General features: G+C 36.6%; 1 protein-coding gene across 1 annotated transcript; it reads left to right on the top strand.

Moving 5' to 3' along the window:
- The first annotated feature begins 1,619 nt into the window (after positions 1 to 1,619).
- On the top strand, positions 1,620 to 20,522 carry LOC142985541 (gelsolin-like). Its single transcript, XM_076133774.1, has 13 exons — positions 1,620 to 1,728; positions 5,648 to 5,759; positions 13,040 to 13,120; positions 13,569 to 13,643; positions 14,293 to 14,485; positions 15,565 to 15,680; positions 16,522 to 16,699; positions 17,325 to 17,425; positions 17,728 to 17,844; positions 18,199 to 18,267; positions 18,751 to 18,813; positions 19,462 to 19,568; positions 20,384 to 20,522. Exons 2-12 carry the CDS (start codon positions 5,649 to 5,651, stop codon positions 19,561 to 19,563), a joined length of 1,206 nt encoding a protein of 401 aa, XP_075989889.1. The 5' UTR covers positions 1,620 to 1,728; position 5,648; the 3' UTR covers positions 19,564 to 19,568; positions 20,384 to 20,522.
- The last annotated feature ends 916 nt before the right edge of the window (positions 20,523 to 21,438 follow it).

Genomic DNA, 21,438 nt, shown 5'->3' on the forward strand with positions numbered 1-21,438 from the left:
TATAGATGCGAAAGTTTGTGAGTATGTATGTATGTAATAGGGACCTATATACCTATATACCTACCAGACGGTCTAAAATTAATTTGTCAACATCCTTATTATTTGCATTCCTTCAAGGACTAATTAAGGCTCTGTAATTACATCATTAAAGTTATTAAATTAAGTGATTTCATGTACCTAATTAAATTACCTACTATCACTAGCTTGTACCCGCGTCTTCGTCCGCGAGGACTATACTTATTTTACAAAACTGTAGACGAATAGTAATCTATGTTCATGAGTTATTCGCGAGGTCTCGGGTTTGAATCGTGGGTCGGGCCAAAAAGACTGCATCCGTGGCGCAGTGGTTTAGGTCGCCACGCCGCCGCCGTCGGTAAGTCGTGGGTTCGATTCCCACACGAAACAATTATTTGTGCGATCCACAAATAATTGTTTCGGGTTGTACTTTGTGTCCGTTGTTTGTATGTTTGTAAAAGTCCCCTCGACACAAGAGCAAATCTTAGAGCGAGGGTTGTCTTAATATTACTAGATATCCTTTAATATTACTAGGTATCCTAAAATGACATTTCAAATTTCATGCAAATAGGTAGTCAGTAGTTTAGGCGTAAAGAAGTGACAGACAGACAGAGGTACTTTTGCACTAATTACAATAGTATTAGGTATCCTATAACGACATATGGTCATATTGGTCATATCTTGGTGTTATTCATTTGCTTAAAGTTCAGTTTAACCGCCATTTACTAAGAATATAACGATATTATTATCCCTAATATGATTTGTATGAAAAACAAATTATGTTTGTTTGTATGTTTGTAAAGAATAGCGTATACTGCGTATAGAGATATATTTTAGGATATTTTTACAAAATCATAATGATCACTTGTTATAACGGTGAAGGAAAACATCGTGATGAAACCTTGCATGTCTGAGAGTTGTTTAGAACAGTTCTTGAAGGTATGCAAAGTCCCCAACCCGCACTTGGTCAGCGTGGTGGACTCAAGGCCTAACCCCTCCCTCATTACGGGAGGAGACCCTTGCCCAGCTGTGGGACATTAATGGGTTAAATTTATTTATTTATTCTTATATCAAGAAATAATTTTAGATTTGATTAGTAATTTTAAGATGTTGTTAAAATACGTTGTATACTTTAATAATAGGTATATTTAAGCTAGCACAAGGAAGGTTCGCGTCAGCAATTCTTTTTTAAAATAAAAATAAAACTAAAAGTTATATTTTTATTTGCATGCCCTTCAAGTTAGTAATTAAGCTTTGTATAAAATAATATCCATCAGTATTTTTTTATTAAATAGCTTATCGAAATTATTTTTTAATGATTTTGTAACATACGTTCTTAATTAGATCATTAATTCAATTTCTTAGAAATTTACTGGTAGTTAATTGTGTAAAACTAAGTATCGTGACAAGATTTGATAACATACAACTTTGACTTTTTTTCGCTCTGTTTTTAAAGACCGTCGAACTCTATGATAATAGTAACATTAGAATTGACTTTTAATAATTAAAAAAAGGTTTAGCATCAATAAAAACATAAACAATAAGTTTATTCACGGCGAGTGACACCGCGTTACATTGTTAGACTATCAATTATTCTTGTATATAAAACACGTTGACCGCCATTACGACAGGTCATCTGTCACTCAGTTCACTTCGCGCGCTCTTACCGCGCATGCGTACTGTGTGTTAAAAAACAACAAACAAAATTATAACGTAAGTCTTATTTATTCTTATTATATTACATTAATATTAATCTTAATAATATTTATTTTCTATATTAGGATTTATTGTATAATTTAGTTTACGTTTCAAGTCGTATTTCGTAGTTTTGTAGTAAAATAAGATAGTGTTTTGACCGGATGTTTTGGTTTGGGAGCAAGGTTAACTGTCTTTTTTTATTTTAAAGTTATTTGTAATTTGCATGTGTGTAAAGGCACGTAATATGTATGCTTTAAAGTTATCTTCTAAATATCATATCAGGGGGCTATCTCGTATCTCAATTGACAACTATTTGAATGCCACTATGCTGAACATTGTTTTCTCCCTTAGTTTATAGTGATTAACAGTACGTCAGTACGTAACACGTTACGTCAAAGCAGCAATGAACTGAATACTCTGAATAGTGACCATCAATTTGTTATCAACTACAATTATACAAGTCCTTTTTAATTTATTCCTAGATCATAGCTTTTTTAGGTTATACCTAAATATTAATGAACATGTTATGTCACTAAGTTTTGACCAATATTAATACAATTTAGGTACCTACCTACCTACTTTTGTCATACACATCGAAATTTATTTTCTTTCAAAATGTAGGTAGATTATTTTGTTATCAACAGACATTTTATTTTACTTTTTTGCTACCTACATGTTACAAATTTAATATTCTTTCATAAGAATAAAGATGTCATTATGTCAATTTAATCATCTGTGAATAAATCATTCGGGCCATAACTAAATTTAATTTAGTAGACAAGTTACCTTTAATTTATTTTTATTTTTGTGTGTTAGGTAGGTACATAATTTATTACAAACAGATTTACGAATAGCGATTTGATAAATTAACTTTTTCCACTTTTTTATTATTTGGAAATACCGTCATATGATATGAAATCTAAGAACGACTAGGTAAAAAGTCTTGTCTTGCACGATTTATCCAAATTACAATTAATAACACTAAGTAGGTCATAAATAAAGTATCTGTGTCAAACAGGTCACCGTCAGCTGTATAAGTCGAGTCACTGATGTTCTACATTCTGAATATTGTATTCCTTCGAACTTCCATAGACTGTCTAAAAATATTTTCATTTTTTTTACAAACTTCAAAAAAGTAAGAGGTGATTTGACAGTCTTTATAATTTGTATAAAAAACTACACACTGTTGTAGACATTTTCTATTTAGGCACCAAAATGGCGGCAAATATACTGACTTTTTACGCTTCTAATCCTATCTTGAAAGTTTAAAACTGGCATACAATCTAATTTGCAATATAACTGTATTTTGCTGCTAAATCGTAAAATTCATAGACCGTTAGGCGTATCGTGTTATAAACTAGAAGCCGAGGCTTTGTCCGGTTTTTGCTAGTATAATTATAACTACTAAAACATAGGACTATCAGTCAAATCAGCTACTCTTTATGAAATGTCAAAAACACATTTTAGTATAGAAATAAGTACTAACGTTACGATATCGTATTCGTTGGTATCAAATGAGTGCCAAATATAATGTTTCAGTCTGTAATTATTACAATTTCAACATTTATATCGAAAAAAAATTACATAGCGTGATTTTAGATGAACCTTTTACGAATACAAGTTTAATAATTTTTCGTTAACACTGCCTACTGCCATATTGAATGATATTTTTTCGACCATAAGTAGAATAGTTAACATACAAACACGCCTTTTCCCATGGGGGTAGGCAGAGACCAAAGAAACACCACTTGGTACGATCCTTACAAACTTCCCTTGCCTCATTCACATACATACATGTTGTCATACAGGACCGTCGGTTACGAGTAGCACCTGACCTTTTTACAAGACATCACCGATATGATCTGTATTAGTTTATTACTACAGAAATTAAACTATGATCAGAGCATGTTTTAGTGTTGTTTTATCAATGTAAAGTCAGAGGCCATCTTTATTTCAAGCAACTGTTTGTAAACAATCAACAATGATTTGATAATATCTCAGAATTACGGGTTGTAGGGTCAAGATTATTAACTTACTAGAAGCAAACTTTAGCAGAATAAGTATGTTTTAACTAATGAAATAGTAAATTATATTATTTTCACTATTTAATTATTATCTATTAGTTAATTCATCACGCTGCGTATGTCTGTATGTTTGCGGTAAATTCAATGGAAATTCGTTACAGTATTTACAAGAGGTAGATAGATGTACCTTCTTAATTTTTTTTTTACCTAAGACAGAAAAAATAATAATTTTATTAGTGTAGTTTCATTTAAACAATTAACTTAAATCACGCCGTTCTTTTCGAAAAAAAGTAACGCAGCCATATAAATAAAAAAAGTATAAAAAAATAAAACTCTAATGGCATTTTAGTATTTTTTGACATCAAGTGGCCAGTGTCAATAAGGTTATTTCACCAAAAAGTACGAATATAAAAAGTTCAACTACTAATTTTTATTGCCGAAGTTTCTGAAGAGGGTATCTTTTGTTTATTTAACTAGTGTCTGGCTTTTATAAAATTTGACGCACGGTTACTTTATAACCTAGATTAACATAATATATCACGCGAATAAAGTTGTGAAGAGAATCTGGCACCTAACTAAGCAATGTTTCAAAGCGATTGTTCTATGATAATCCCAACAATAGTTCACTTTCTCTTATGTGGGCGTTATTAATATTATGTTATGACATCCTATTCATCCTACTAATATTATAAATGCGAAAGTTTGTGAGAATGTATGTATGGATGTATCTAATAGATGTTTGTAACTCTTTCACGCAAATAAATTTGGTATGTAGGTAGCTGAAGACCCAGAATAACACATAAACTTTTTATCCCGAAGTTCCCGAGGGATCGGGATTTACACGGGAAGGGCTTCCAGGCGGACGAAGTCGCGGGCGGCGTCTAGTTATTTATAACTAGCTGACCCGCGCAACTTCGCTTGCGACACTTAAGAGAGAAAGGGTCATAATTTTCCCCGTTTTTGTAACATTTTTTACTAATTCTCTGCTTCTATTGGTCGTAGCGTGATGATATATAGCCTATAGCCTTCCTCGATAAATGGGCTATCTAACACTGGATTTTTTTTTCAAATCGGACCAGTAGTTCCTGAGATTAGCGCGTTCAAACAAACAAACACTTCAGCTTTATAATATTAGTATAGATACACACATCACTTGGGAGACGAATGTTTATACCATCCTATAACCATTAGCATCAAAAATGTGTAGCAAATATTATGATATCATTTTTTTCCGCAATTAAGTTACGCTGTAATTATCACAATTAACATGCTATGTATGTATGTCTGTTAGTCACAAGGTGAGCTAAGCATTACTCATAGTCTGACTAATAAGTGAGTCTGAGTGTCAACAACTAGGAAACTGTTACACCATACCTGAGGCTTTTTCCTTTATAAGTAGTTGTATTTATTTGTTGTTAGATATCAAATTATGTATCTTAACCTTGAAAATTGGGTATTTTATCGGTAATAATTTATTTAGAAGGAAAAGCACTGATATCTGAGTGGTATTAGCAAATACCTCAACTTGTCCAAGTGATGTGTGTATTATAAATAATGATCACTTGTTATAACGGTGAAGGAAAACATCGTGATAAAACCTTACATGCCTAAAATTAGTTAAATACATTTATTGAGGGCATGCAAAGTCCCCAACCCGCACTTGGCCGTCGTGGTGGACTCAAGGCCTAACTCCTCCCCCTCGTTTGGGAGGCGACCCTTGCCCAGCAGTGGGAAAGTAATGAGTTAAAAAAAAGTATTTTAAATGTGAAAGTTACTCCTCCACGAAAAAACATATAGTTTAAATAACCTAAGTTGACACTTAGGATACTTTTTATCACGGGAAATCTTTTGACGTAGACGCCAACGGATAGAAGCTAGCGCTATATTTATTTTGTTATCTTCTGTTTCAGCATGAGGGTGCTCCACATCCTGGCACTGGTGTGTCTCTGCGTGTGCGTGAACGCGAAGACTGCCACCAGGCAACAGTCTGTCACTCCTCACATCACCTCCCTCACTGACAAGGTAAGTTTTCAGAACTATAGAGGGTCTGAGAGGAACTAGAGCACTGGTCTCCAACCAGGGCTGTACTGTAGCGCGATTCTGTACAGTCGGTACTGTTGAGTATCAAAATTAGCTGACCCGCGCAACTTCGCTTGCGTCACATAAGACAGAAAAGGTCATAATTTTACCCGTTTTTGTAATATGTTTATAATATAAAGTATAGATTATACTCAGGCCGTTACAAACGTGTTAACTACGTCATAATAAAAAAAAACATATGGACAATGTCTTGACTGCCTCACCATTCCGCTACCATTGCGCCGGGAGGTCGTGGGTTAGATTCCCACACGGGATAATTATTTGTGCGATTCACAAATAATTGTTTCGGGTCTGGTTGTACTTTGTGTCTGTTGTTTGTATGTTTGTAAAAGTCCCCGCGACACAAGAGCAATTCTTAGTGTAGGAGTTGTCTTTGTAAAACACAAAACAAAACAAAATGTGTAATATGTCATAATCTCTTTCAGTTTAATCTCACGTATATTTTAGAGTTTAAATCAGATGTCCTTGTAGACAGAGCAGGGTCACTAACATTAACTCGTGTGTTAAGGACTTACACACATTGAGCTAACAATACGCAGCTAATATTAGACTACGTTTTTAAATCTATACTAATATTATAAAGCTGAAGAGTTTGTTTGTTTGTTTGTTTGAACGCGCTAATCTCAGGAACTACTGGTCCGATTTGAAAAAATCTTTTAGTGTTAGATAGCCCATTTATAGGCTATAGGCTATATATCATCACGATACGACCGATAGGAGCAGAGTACCAGTGAAAAATGTTCCAAAAACGTGGAAAATTATGTTTCTCTTATGTGACGCAAGCGAAGTTGCGCGGGGCAGCTAGTATAATATAATAATACATAGAAAGCTTTAACTTTAAAGATAGAGGCAAAGAGATAAATGTAATTTCATTTTGGTACTCCGAATCGTCTGCGAAATTTTCTTGAACACCAAATAGGGAAGACTAGCAGAAAAATATTTCGTTAATCCTACTAATATTAGGTCGGGGAAAAAGTCTTTTAGCATTATAGTATGTATGAACTTGTAATAAAATCTTTTCTCTACACAAAAAAGCTCGATATTTGGGTACTTCACAAGCTCACTGAAAGAAACCTAATGAACCGTGTCCTCATTTGTGATTCTTGAAGCCAAAGAGATATTATTACAAGTTCATATATACTATAATGCGAAAAGACTTTTTCCCCGACCTAATATTTTGGCAGTACCGACTGTACAGAATCGCGCTACTGTAACAAACAGTCTGCCTAATACAGTTAGAGCCTTAAATGACGTAATTGAAAACATTCAGATTAATGTTATGTCCCACATCAAAAGAACCTCGGTCGTTATACTAAATTAATTAATTTTATTCATTTACACAGTGAAATATCTTGACTTTTATACGAGTACTAGCTGACCCGCGCAACTTCGCTTGCGTCACATAAGAGAGAATGGGTCAAAATTTTCCCCGATTTTGTAACATTTTTCACTGGTACTCTGTACCTATTGGTAGTAACGTGATGATACATAGCCTATAACCTTCCTCGATAAATGGACTATTTAACACTGAAAGAATTTTTCAAATCGGACAAGTAGTTGCTGAGATTAGCGCGTTCAAACAAACAAACAAACAAACAAACAAACAAACAAACAAACAAACAAACTCTTCAGCTTTATAATATTAGTATAGATATAAAAGTAGATTTAAAATATGACGCCTAAAGTTTTCATAGCGGTAGTTCGTGGCTTAGTAACAACAGTCGGATCGATCTCTAAGGTAAAGCTAAGCTTGCCGAGGTTGTTCGGTAGATGGGTGACCTTATTCCGTGTTTCAGAAGGCACGTTTTAAATAGTCCAGTCTCACCGGATGCAGCTGGATACCAGTATTTTACATGGAGCGACTGTCTATCTGACCTCCACAACACAGTTACCTGGGTTATAACACGATACTTAGTAAGACTGGTTGTCAGACTTTCAAGCTTCTGACTACTGTTAACGACTGTCAAAGATCTTTGAGAATGACAGCCGGGATCCAAAATTTAACGCGCATTCCGAAACACTGAGAAACTGAATATGTATAATATGGTCACCCATCCACAAACCAACCTCAGCAAGCGTAAATTAACTTGCGAGATTAATCCGCCTGTTGTTATTTAGCTACGAGTTTATAACAATTTAGCAAATTACAACAAAAATATGTAAGACTAGTCCGTGACTTCGTCCGCGTGGAAAACCTTCCTGTGTAAATCCCGATCCCTCGGGAACTCCGGGATAAAAATAAGCCTATGTGTTATTCTGAGTCTTCAGCTACCTATACAATACCAAATTTTAGTTCCAGTTAGTAGTTACCAAAGTTTAGTTAGGTTCAGTAGTATTTGCGTGAAAGAGTAACAAACATCCATAGGTACATCCATACTTACATACATTCTGACAAACTTTCGCATTATAATATTAGTAGGATTTTTAAAAACGTTGAAGACGGTATACGCATAATTAAACATGAACATATGTATTTTCAATAATGGTAGACTTTTACGCTTGTCTAAAACAATCTTACAAACAGAACTATAAACATTTAACTATATAGTTCTAATTGGGTGTGAAATCTTACTGACATTTATATACTAGAATTGTTTTTGTTTAAACTATGTTCCTACGTATACCAAACGTCACTATATTATTAACTTGCGGCCGCTCCCGACTTTGCTCACCCATCTATACTTTCTATTATAAAGCTGAAGAGTTTGTTTGTTTGTTTGAACGCGCTAATCTCAGGAACTGCTGGTCCGATTTGAAAAATTCTTTCAGTATTATATTTAACCCATTTATCGAGGAAGGCTATAGGCTGTATATTATCACGCTACGACCAATAATCTAAGTCATAATTTTCCCCGTTTTTTTTACATTTTTCACTGGTACTCTGCTCCTATTGCTTGTAGCGTGATGATATATAGCCTATAGCCTTCCTCGATAATTGCGCTACCCAACAGAATTCTTCAATTAGCATCAGTAGTTCCTGAGATTAGCGCGTTCAAACAAACAAACTCTTCAGCTTTATAATATTAGTATAGATAGTATATATAGTATAGATTAGTATAGACTATAATATTAGTATAGATTTCAAGAGCACACTACAATCATCTGTGTACTCATATATACATTAAGATAAAAAATTACAGTTTAATCTTTAATACATTATTTATTTTGAGTTCAACTATCGTTTCAAGGAGCTCTTGTAACAACAGGCGGATCGATCTCTGAGGTTAAGCACCGCTTGCCGAGGTGGTTCTGCGGATGGGTGACCTTGTCATGCATATCGAGTTCATACCACTATCCGGTCACCCATCTATGGAATGACCGCGCCAAAGATTGCTTAACCCATAGCCGGTGAGCGCAACTGGCTATAGATATAGTGATTCAAGAAGAAGGGTTTATGAGTAAAAATTGTAAAGGATTTTTCATAAAATATATTTTTAAATCGGGCGCAGCCGCAAGTAGACTCTATACTAATATTATAAAGCTGAAGAGTTTGTTTGTTTGATCGAACGAAAAGCCCTAATTTCAGCAACTACTGGTGCGAATTGAAGAATTTTACTGTTGGATAGCCTGTTTACAAAGGAAGGCTATAGGCTATATATCATCACGCTACAACCAATAGGAGCAGAGTACCGTTAAAATTTTTTACAAAAACGGGTAAAATTATGACCTATTCTCTCATAAGTGACGCAAGCGAAGTTGCGCGGGTCAGCTAGTCTAGAATATAAATGAACCCTGGAAGTCTGTAACGAGAAACATGTGTTTGTAAACACAGGAACATTAGCCGTTGACGCAGATATTTATAGATCATACGAGTTTCTTAACACTGCAGAATATCTGCGAGTGATGTTTCAATCATTTTAGTGAATGCAATGAAAATTGAAATAACTGCCAGTGAAATTTGTGTCTTACGAATGCAGAAACATAATTCGATTTGAGGTAATGCTCATAATTATTAGGTCGGGGAAAAAGTCTTTTCGCATTATAGTAAGTATGAACTATTCGCGATAAACTGAAAATCCACTCATCTGTTTATGCTTTCACCAATAGACACAGCGTTTTAAGAGAAAGGGTTTAGTTGGGTTAATTAGGGCGAAGCCGAGGCGATCTTCTAGTGTATTTTATACTTTGGCTTTTTCGTAGCAGCAACATCTAAGTATACTAAAATTATAAAATTGTAGAGTTTATTTGGTTGAACGCGCTAATCTCAGGAACTACTGGTCCGATTTCAAAAATTTTTTCAGTGTTAGATAGTCGATTTGTCGAGGAAGACTATAGGCTATATAACATCACGCTACGACCGACAGAAGCAGAGTAGCAATAAAAAATGTTATCAAAACGGTGAAAAATTTGACCTATTCTCTCTTATGTGACGCAAGCGAAGTTGCACGGGTCTATGGAATATATGTACATAGTTATATGGAGCACGCTATAACCTTCACTGTTTCGCCTATTTTCAAACAGTCATCACTTAACTCAATCACTAGGGACTGAATTAAAGATGTATATCAGTGACGTCACAACATGGCCGCCACGCCTCGTGACCTCACCTTTGTGATAACGATATTATTATTTAATGGAATTGCTTCAGACTCATGGGACTGTTTGTCTGGCGGAATAACATTTGCTAAATTTGCTAAAACTTAAAGAAAGACTTCGGTATTTAAAAACAAGTACTCCTTCCTATTAAAAAATACTAGTCAAAAATCTATACTAATATTATAAAGCTAAAGAGTTTGTTTGTTTGAACGCGCTAATCTCAGGAACTACTTAAAAAATATTTTACTTTTGGATAGCCAATTTATTGAGGAAGGCTATAGGCTATATAACATTATGCTACGATCAACAGGAGCTGAGTACCAGTAAAAAATATTATAAAAACGGTGAAAAATATTACCTATTCTCTCTTATGTGACGCAAGCGAAATTGCGCGGGTCAGCTAGCATATAATACATGACTATTTCAAATACATTGTATGAAGTTTACAAAATAAATTATAAACTCCTTTGCAAAAAAAACGGGCGGGTTTGATTTTTTAACATTATTGGTAATAATTTAGTTCTTCAGAGGTTTTAATAGCCAAACTATGTTACTGGCACTTAATAAAGAGTCTGGGTGTGAAAAAAAGTTCATTCCAAATTCAAAACTTTTGTTTTTTAAATTATTAATCCCTTTTTCATTTTGTGACACTTTTCGCGGGTTTGCGGTTAAAAGGTTATCAAGCAACTAAAAGCAACTTTTCGTTATTTTTAGTACAACAATTTATGTTTATCACATAATTCTGCCTTATTGTGACTTAAAACAGATATCTTTGTGTCTATCGTAATGGCAGAAAAAGCAATAAGAGCTAGTAAAATTATAGCGCTGCTGGAAGAGGGGTATAGCCAATGTTACGTCTCACAGCGGTTAAACGTGAGTCGTTCAACCGTACAAAGAACCTGGACTCGATACCAAGAGACAGGTTCCGTTCAGAGAAGGCAAGGTTCTGGGAGAAAACGTTGCACACAGCCGCGAGACGATCGCTTTTTAGTGACTCAGGCGCTGAGGAACCGCAAATGCAGTTACATAGACCTCAAAAGAAACCTTGAAGAGGTACGAGGAGCACAAGTTAGCCTATGGACTGTGAGGAGAAGACTTTTAGCTGCTGATATACGTAGTCGACGACCAGCGCGGGCCCCCAAGTTACTCCGTGAGCACCGGATTGCGCGGTTGAGGTTCGCTAGAAATTGCCTATCTTGGTCACCAGGTAACTGGAGTAGCGTACTCTTCTCCGATGAGGCTCGAATTTGTCTGCATGGTGAGGACCGACGTCGGCGAGTGTTACGAAGACCAGGGGAACGCTATGCCGATGTGTGTTTTGAAGAAATCACCCCTTATGGTGGAGGGTCCGTTATGTTTTGGGCGGGCGTAACTTCCAACTATCGTACCGAGATAGTATTCATAGAAATTGGCTCACTAAATGCGCATAGGTACATAACAGAAATCCTTTCGCAAAATGCACAACCCGCACTGACTGTAATTGGTGAAGATGCCATTTACATGGACGATAATGCTCGGGCCCACCGTTCTGGCGACGTAGATGCTTATATGCAAGAGGTCGGTATTCGTCGTTTGGATTGGCCAGCGCGGAGCCCCGACCTTAACCCCATTGAGCACGTTTGGGACCTCCTAAAAAGGCGAGTACGATTTGTTCAACCACCTCCACAAAACATCAGAGAGCTTAAACGTGTAATCTCGACTGAGTGGGAACACATTCCACAGGACACCATCAAAAGCCTGGTGGGAAGCATGCCAAGACGATTACATGCCGTAATCGCTGCAAGAGGAGGTCATACTCGTTATTAATTTTTATTTTTTAATGTCTCTTTTATTAAAATACCATAAAAATACTCGTAGTCTTAATTTCATTATACCCATAAAAATGTCCATTTTAACACGGCTCTCTGTTTACATTGACTAAAACACCGATACCAGAATAAAAGTGTTAAAAAACTAGATTCTCATTGATAATAAGAAATTTCTAGTCATCCAAGCTAATGACATACTAAAAATATAATAATATTTACCCATAGAAAAGCTAAGGTAAAGTGTGTGTGTAAGGTGCCCGTTTTTTTTGCAAAGGAGTGTATTTTGAATTGAATTTTAATTTGACATTTGGCCGCGACGGCCAGTTTTATTGAAACAGGCCACTTTGTTTATAGTATCGTGTGTACAATACTACTACAATACTACTCTCATAGTGCGGTGAGACGAACACGACCGGTGAGAGGTCACAGGACCGACGGCGACACGTGCTCTCCGAGGCACAAATGTTTATAAAACAACTCAAAACTTTCTTACTCCGAGCAATGCATGAAGCATAACAGAAAAACCTTGTAATAAAATTTTGCTCCGACTTGGAATTCAAACTAGAGACCTTTGCGTAGTAAACGCATACACTACCCACTGTGCCACAGTATTTTTTAGTATTTTTAGTTTAGTTTTAAAAAGACAACTCCCGCACTTAGAATTGCTCGTGTGTCGCGGGGACTTTTACAAACATACAAACAACGGACACAAAGTGCAACCAGACCCGAAACAATTATTTGTGGATCGCACTATTAATTGTTCCGTGTGGGAATCGAACCCACGACCTACCGACGCAATGGTAGCGGCGTGGTGACCTAGACCACTTTTGTCAATAACACTATTTTTGTCTTTTACAGGATGCAAGGAATAAGGCTAAGGTGCACCCTGCATTCGCCAACGCGGGTCGCCAAGCTGGTGTTGAAATCTGGAGAATAGAGGTAAGCGACATCTATTGTTGAGTAGCTAAAACTAATTAAATTTAACGCCATCTATTTTTTATTTTTTTATTAATATGCCTAATATTCATGCATGTCAGCTTAATGACAAAATATGTAATACTGTATTATTTTGTTAACCAACTTTTATACCATATTTTTTGCGAATAAAAATAATTTGAATTTGAATTTAATATGACATTGTTATACGAAAATATTTACATATATAAAGAGCAAGCCGTGAGTTTCTTGCCGTTTCTTCTCACGAGCAATAGCTTTTGCGAAACAGTTGTAGATAAAAAAATACTACGACGATTTCAAATACTTGTTAAAAGTTTATGAAATAAGCAGGTTTATTTGATTTTGAATAAGAGCAACTCTAAAAATATTCTGAACGATTTTGTATTTGTTTTTGTGTTATGTGTTTTATAATGTGTTTGTTTTGTCATAGAACTTTGATCCCGTACCAGTGGCTGCAAAGGACTTCGGTAAATTCTATAAGGGAGATTCTTACATTGTTCTCAAGGTAATTGTAACATTTAAACTACTTATTAAAAATTGCATGGTTTCTGTATTCTAATATAGTGATTTCTCTATCTTCAAACTTTACGGTGCCGTTTTAAAACCGTGCGAAAACTTTTATTAAGTATGCCATTGGCGTGCTAAAGTTTAGTCAAATCTAAAAATGCTTTTCTTTAAAGGAACAAAAGGCTCTAATATACGAAAAAGCAGGCCTAAACCCAGATATTTTGCTAACAAGTGCTGATAAAATGTAGCAGTATTTCTCAACAATCCTCTTGCAGCAAATTAAGTCATTTTTTTACTTTTAAACAGTCTTTAGATCATTTTTCTTAGCCACAATTCTAACAATTTTTTTACTTGGTTAATGCATGAAATTGCACCCCCTACGTCTGGGGGAGCGCAACAGTATGTGAGGCTCTCCGAACCAGAAGGGCAAGGCCTACCCACTAAACCACTAAGGTGTTGTTCGCCTCCGCTTAGTGCCGATGCCGCGGGATCACCCGAAGGTACGCGACGTGGGACGACACCCCAACACACGGGCGCCTTCACATGCTCCCTCGTGCAATGGCCATAAAACTACCCCGAGTTCACCGGCCGAAGGGGGCCTTCGGAGACCGGGAAGCCACTATTCTAACCTACACGATCTCTTTCAGACGACAGCGGACAAACGCAACAACTTATCCTGGAACATCCACTACTGGATCGGCAGCGAGTCCACACAGGACGAGTCCGGCGCGGCGGCCATTTTGACAGTCGGTCTGGATGACAAGTTCAATGGCGCGGCCGTGCAGCACAGGGAGACGCTAGGACATGAGAGCCAACAGTTTATTGGATATTTCTCATCACGTAAGTAATAGTAAAAGTAATTTCCAAGCTTAAGACGTGTTAACTCCTTTACTATAGGTGACTTTACACTCACGCTCTTTCGCGTGTGGGTAAAGGCACCTATTATCCTACTGTATACGGCGACAACTATTGTCAATATTAAGCCAAATTACTTATTTATTTAAATCAAATGTTGACACTTATGATAGTAGTTACAATTACTGAATACCACTGGCTCGGAAAGAGGGTAGGGCCCTGGGCCTTATGAGAAGAGCTAGCAACAAACTCACGGCCACTCTTTTCAATCGCCAAAAGATTTATAATATGGTTGATACAATAATAATTGATCGCGCGGGGAGCTGCCAACAATCAGCGATATAGACTAATGTTGTGGTAGTAACGCTACTCGACGCTAGATGGCATTAAAAATCAAATAGTTTTGACTCAAGGCCTAACCTCGCCCTTATTACGGATGGAGACCATTGCCCAGCAGTGGGACATAAATGAGTTAAATTAATTATTATTATAATAGTTTTATTTTTGATGTGTTTTTTATTCTTGAATTATTGTTTTGGTTCTATTACTTAATTATACACGTGTCTAGTTGGTTATTTCTGTATAAGTGAGTCACTGTAGGTCAGCCATTACTTCCTTGATAACTGATCAATTAGAAATAATTGGAGTACAATCGATTACAATTGACAATTACACTTATGTTTCAAGAGCGACTATAATAGATACAGTAGTTTGACGTAGCATCACGACTGTCTCTGCGTAGGTGGGCAGAAGTGTATAAAGAAATACGATTCTACTTTTTAATACATTTTCATCAACAGATTTCTGTTTTGAACTAGATACACTACAAAAAATAGAAAAATCGCTATGGTATCAAAAAAAATACCTATGCAATATGCATCTGTTACAGTTTTAGAATCGTCGAAAATGGCTAATATTTAAAGCAATAAGGTCTATTTCCAGTTACAAAATTTTAGCTACAGAAAATTTGCTATAACTGAGAATTGATTTTAATTGTAATGTCAATCCAATAGCGTTTTCTATGCTATTAAAAAAGCTTTTTTAATACCATTTTTCCTCTCCAGCACTTCAATACCTCAACGGCGGTCACTCATCAGGCTTCAACCACGTAGTAACGAACGCGGGCGCCGAGAAGCGCTTGTTCCAGGTCAAGGGCAAGAGGAACGTGAGAGTCAGGCAGGTCTGTGGCACATGACTATATTATATCTAGGCTATAAACCTTCGGATATTACCAGGGGTTCAAGGAAATTTACGAGCTACTGAAGATTTTTATATGTAACTAGCTGACCCGGCGAACTTCGTACCGCCTTTGTAACCACGTTTCCGAACAGACGATGCTCTTTCAATATAGTCTATGGCTGTTAATGACATTGACATTCGTTACACGTGTTTTTTAAAATATGCAAAATGTAGGTAATGTCTATCTTTCAACATTTCTGAGAGATTATTTAAGTGCAGTGATAGCTGACTATAAGTTGATACCTCCCACGCAAGTGGTTGCAGGTTCGAACCTGAGGCAACACACCAATGACTTTTCCAAGTTATGTGTGTTAGAAATAATTATCACTTGCTCTAACGGTGAAGGAAAACATCGTGATGCAAAATTTGTTAAATACATTGAAGACATGCAAAGTCCCCAACCCGCACTTGGCCAGCGTGGTGGACTCAAGACCTAACTCCTCCCTCATTACGGCAGGAGACCCTTGGACTCTTGGGACATTAATGGGTTAAATTTATTCACAATCAAATCAAAGGCTATCCATTTAACTTTACTCGCTTGACCGGCCAAGGAGATAAGCTTTACTACCTAAACAGCTGATTATATAACACTGTACAAAAACCAGACAGAGTGAGAGAGATAGCAATACAATATCACATGAGTGCGAGCGAGACGACACTAGCAATTGTTGCCCGGCCGTCGTTGGTTGAATAATTGGCGTTAGAGGAAAAATAAATAATGCACTTTTGTTTAGGTTTTTATTGACATTAAAGGATTACATTAATTTCATTGTCATCTCCAGGTGGACCCTCTCATCTCTTCAATGAACAAAGGCGATTGCTTCGTGTTAGACCTGGACCAGACCATCTACCTGTACGTGGGAGCCAGCGCCAAGATTGTGGAGAAGATGAAGGCCATCTCCTTCGCCAACCAGGTCAGAGACCAGGACCATAGCGGCAGAGGACGCGTGGAGATCATTGGTGAGTACTAGCTATCTCATCATCAACTATTAGGTCGGGGAAAAAGTCTTTTCGCATTATAGTATGTATGAACTTGTAATAAAATCTCTTTGACTTCAAGAATCACAAATGAGTACACGGTTCATTAGGTTTCTTTCAGTGAGCTCGTGAGGTACCCAAATATCGAGCTTTTTTGTGTAGAGAAAAGATTTATTACAAGTTCATACATACTATCCTATTATTGCGAATAGACATTTTCCCTGAACTAATATAAATAGTATAAAATAATAGGCGTAGTACTCGTAACCGGCGGTCCAGTATAACAACATGTATGTATGTGAATGAAGCAAGGGAAGTTTGTAAGGATCGTACCAAGTGACGTTCTTTGGTCTTCTTCTACTGGACAAAGGCGTGATTTTACTGGCCATGGCGAATGTACTAGAGGCCCCCCGCATCTTCGCCCGCGTGGAAACCCAAAGCAGCCTATGTGTTATTCTGGGTCTTCAGCTACCTACATACTAAATTTCATCGTAATCGGTTCAGTAGTATTTGCGTGAAAGAGTAACAAACATCCATACATTTTCCCAAACTTTCGCATTTATAATATTAGTAGGATGTATGTTATTGAAATGTTAATATTTTACAGACCAATACTCCAGCGACGTGGATGTAGACAAGTTCTTCACAGCCTTAGGATCTGGAGCCAAGGACAGCGTGCCTGAGGAGAGCGCAGGCGGTGATGACCAGGTAACAACTTACTTAATACTTTGGTCTTTCAAAGACAACTCCCGCACTAAGAATTACTCGTGTGTCGCGGGGACAAACATACAAACAACGAACACAAAGTAAAATCAGTCCCGTGTGGGAATCGAACCCACAACCTCCCGACGCAATGGTATCGGCGTGGTGACCTAAACCACTGCGTCACGGAGACAGTCAAAAGAATCTACCACTTAGTCTATTGTTGGTTCATTCACATAGTTGCAGAGATATTTAGAGTATAATATAGGTGTTAAATTGTCTCAAAATAATTGTCATATTGTCTCCAGGCGTTCGAGAGGAGCGAGGAATCATCAGTGATTCTCTCTGAAGTGTCAGACAGCAGCGGTACAGCGAAGATCACGGCACTGTCCAAGCCTTACCGCCAGGAGCAGTTGAAACCACAGGTGAGAAACAACAACATCTAGTAGCGAGTAGCGTAACTAAGTTATGTACACACTTTATAACTATTTCAACAACTTAGAAGAGAGAAAGAAAGAAATTAATTAATTCTTTGTTTCTATACAATTTAGAAGCCGCGAACCTTACACAAAGCTCTTTACTTAGTTGTTGTACTATTTAAGTAAGAACTTAACAAACATGGCCATCTAGTAGCGAATAGCGAAACTATACCTCACGCATGTCATAACTCATAACTGAAGTTAAAAAAAAAATACATATTTTCCTTAATGTATTGTTTAATGAAAATTTAGTTAATAAGTTTATTCGTATATCTAACCATTTTTTTTCTTTCGTTACAGGAGACCTACATCTTGGACACAGTAAGCGGAAGCATTTACGTGTGGATTGGCAAACAATCAACTGAGAGGGTAAGCATTTAATCATATAAAATAAGTCACATAACATAAGATGTATAATTCCTTCAAGACCTGTGTTAAACAACCGTCAGGCATGTCATTCATCACGATGTTCTCCTTCACCGTCCTCGTAGAAACCTTTCCCATGTAAATCCCGGTCTCTCGAGAAATTCGAGATAGCCTATGTGTTATTCTGGATCTTCAGCTACCTATATACCAAATTTCATCGTAATCGGGTTAGTAGTATTTGCGTGAAAGAGTAACAAACATTCTCACAAACTTTCGCATTTATAATATTAGTAGGATGATCACTTTTGTAATAACGGTGAAGGAAAACATCGTGATGAATGACATGTCTGACAGTTGTTTAACACAGTTCTTGAAGGTATGCAAAGTTCTCGCTTTAAAAACGGACTGAAGGTCTAATCCTTCTCTCATTACTAAAGGTACATATATATTTTTACCTGATTTAATGTAATTTTCTTTGTTTTCTAGGAAAAGACTGAAGCAATGACCAAAGCGCAACAGTACTTGACTGCTAAGAACTACCCGTCATGGGTGAGTAGTAACCAATAATATTTTATTTTATCGTATGGTTAGTAGTCAACCTAGTGTCAAAGTTGTTCAAGTCGCCCGAAGGCCTTTGACGTGGCTTAACGACTGTTATCTTAGACAACAACCGGGACCGACTTTAACGTGCCCTCCGCAGCACGGAGACGCCCAGTACAAATACCACTATGCGGTCACCCATCTATGGAATGACCGCGCCAAGGGTTGCTTAACCCACAGATCGTTTACCGACCGGTGAGCGCAACTGGTTATGGGCGCCTCATTTATTTATATTAATAAGAAACAAAGTTCAGTTGGAATGTTTAAGATTCACTTATTTTTTATGATCACAAAATTAGTTTTTTGCGATTTTCTAATTCCAAATAGGTATAATTTAATTATATTTCTGACGTTACTTTACCTCTAAAAAAATATTAGTCCGAAACACCACTCAAAAATATTAATAAGAATGAACGCCTGCTAATCCCCAAATTTCGCTTCGATCCGTCCAGTGGTTTGGGCTGCACGTTGATAGATCACTATGTCAGTCAGTCACCTTTGAGTTATATATATTTAGAAGGGTCTTCAAGTTCAGCAGCTTGTATATTCAGGCACATAATATTAAACAGCGCTATATACTCATGTTTCGTTTCACAGGTGCACGTGGCCAGAGTACCTCAGGGCACGGAGCCGGCTGCCTTCAAGCAGTACTTCAGCTCCTGGCGGGACGCCGGCATGTCTCACGCGAGAATCAATTAGATATTGTAAGTTAAATAACACAAATAATAATATATCCTACTGATTATTATAAACTAGCTGACCCGCGCAACTTCGCTTGCGTCACATAAGAGTGAATGGGTCAAATTTTCCGCGTTTTTGTAACATTTTTTATTTGTACCCTGCTCCTATTGGGCGTAGCGTGATGATATTTAACCTATAGCCTTCCTCGATAAATGGGCTATTTAACACTGAAATAATTTTTCAAATCGGACCAGTAGTTCCTGAGATTAACGCGTTCAAACAAGCAAACGAACAAACAATCAAACAAACAAACTCTTCAGCTTTATAATATTAGTATAGATAACACAAAGAGATGAGCTCGTGGCTTAGTTAAGAAGAAGTTAAGTTATATCTTTAAAGTCATGTCACGCAGAGGTTGTTTTGAGGATGGGTGACTATTAAAATCAAAATCAAATTATTTAGGTCAAATATTCACACTTATGATAGTCGTTACAATTACTGAACCTACCATAAGCTGGGAAAGGGGATAAAGCCTTATAAGCCATCTTATATTATATCGAGTTCTTCCGTGCTTCAGAAGATACGTTAAATTCTGGGTCCCGGTTGTCATTTTCGAAGATCTTTGACAGTCGTTGACAGTAGTCAGAAGCTTGAAAGTCTGACAACCAGTCTTACCGAAGGGTATCGTGTTATAACCCAGGTAACTGTGTTGTGGAGGTCAGATAGACAGTCGCTCCATGTAAAACACTGGTATTCAGCTGCATCCGGTGAGACTGGAAGCCGTGAGTTACAGGTGTGATATTAAGTATGTAATTAACAAAATATATTTCTGTTTCAGTTCTTCCCTATTTGGTGTTCAAGAAAATTTCGCAGACGATTCGGAGTACCAAAATGAAATTAATATTTTTACTATGCTTTTTTAACCAGTGCTATGAAATATATACAGAAAATAAATAAAACAATATATTTTTGAAAAATTGTTTTATTTTTATCAAGCCCTGTTTAAAAACGTTAAAAAGACAACCCCGTTTTTATAACATTTCTTACTAGTACTCTGTTCCTATTGGTCTTAGCGTGATGTTTTATAGCCTAAAGCTTTCCTCAATAAATAGGCTTTCCTACAGTAAAATCATTCTTAATTCGCACCAGTAGTGTCTGAGATTAGCGCGTTCAAACAAACAAACAAACAAACTCTTCATAATATTAATATAGATTTAATATAGTTAACTAGCTGACCCGCGCAACTTCGCTTGCGTCACATTAGAGAGAATGGGTAATTTTTTTCCCCGTTTCTATAACATTTTTTACCGGAACTCTACTCCTACTGGTCGTAGCGTGATGTTATATAGCCTTAAGCCTTCCTTAATAAATGACTTTTCAACAGTAATATCATTCTTAATTCGCAACAGTAGTTTTTGAGATTAGCGCGTTCAAACAAACAAACTCTTCAGCTTTATAATATTAAGATTATTAATTAAATTGATGATGCATGATGTTTACAATATTTTATTATGAACCTATATTAATTATTATTATTTTCCTCAACAAAATAATGTTAATTATTTCCAAACTGATAAACTTGTTTTAATAAAGCTTTGTTCATATTGCAAGATATTTTTTATTATTAGCTGACCCGCGCAACTTCGCTTGCGTCACATAAGAGAATGGGTCAAATTGTCCCCGGTTTTGTAACATTTTTTACTGGTATTCTGCTCCTATTGGTTTTAGCGTGATGATATACAGCCTATAGACTTCCTCGATAAATGGGCTATCTAATACTGAAATGAATCTTTCAAATCGGACCAGTAGTTCCTGAGATTAGCGCGTTCAAACAAACAAACTCTTCAGCTTTATAATATTAGTATAGATTAGTATAAAATTATAATATTAATA

This window comes from Anticarsia gemmatalis, chromosome 30 (genome assembly GCF_050436995.1).
Source record: "Anticarsia gemmatalis isolate Benzon Research Colony breed Stoneville strain chromosome 30, ilAntGemm2 primary, whole genome shotgun sequence".
Classification (NCBI taxonomy): domain Eukaryota; kingdom Metazoa; phylum Arthropoda; class Insecta; order Lepidoptera; family Erebidae; genus Anticarsia; species Anticarsia gemmatalis.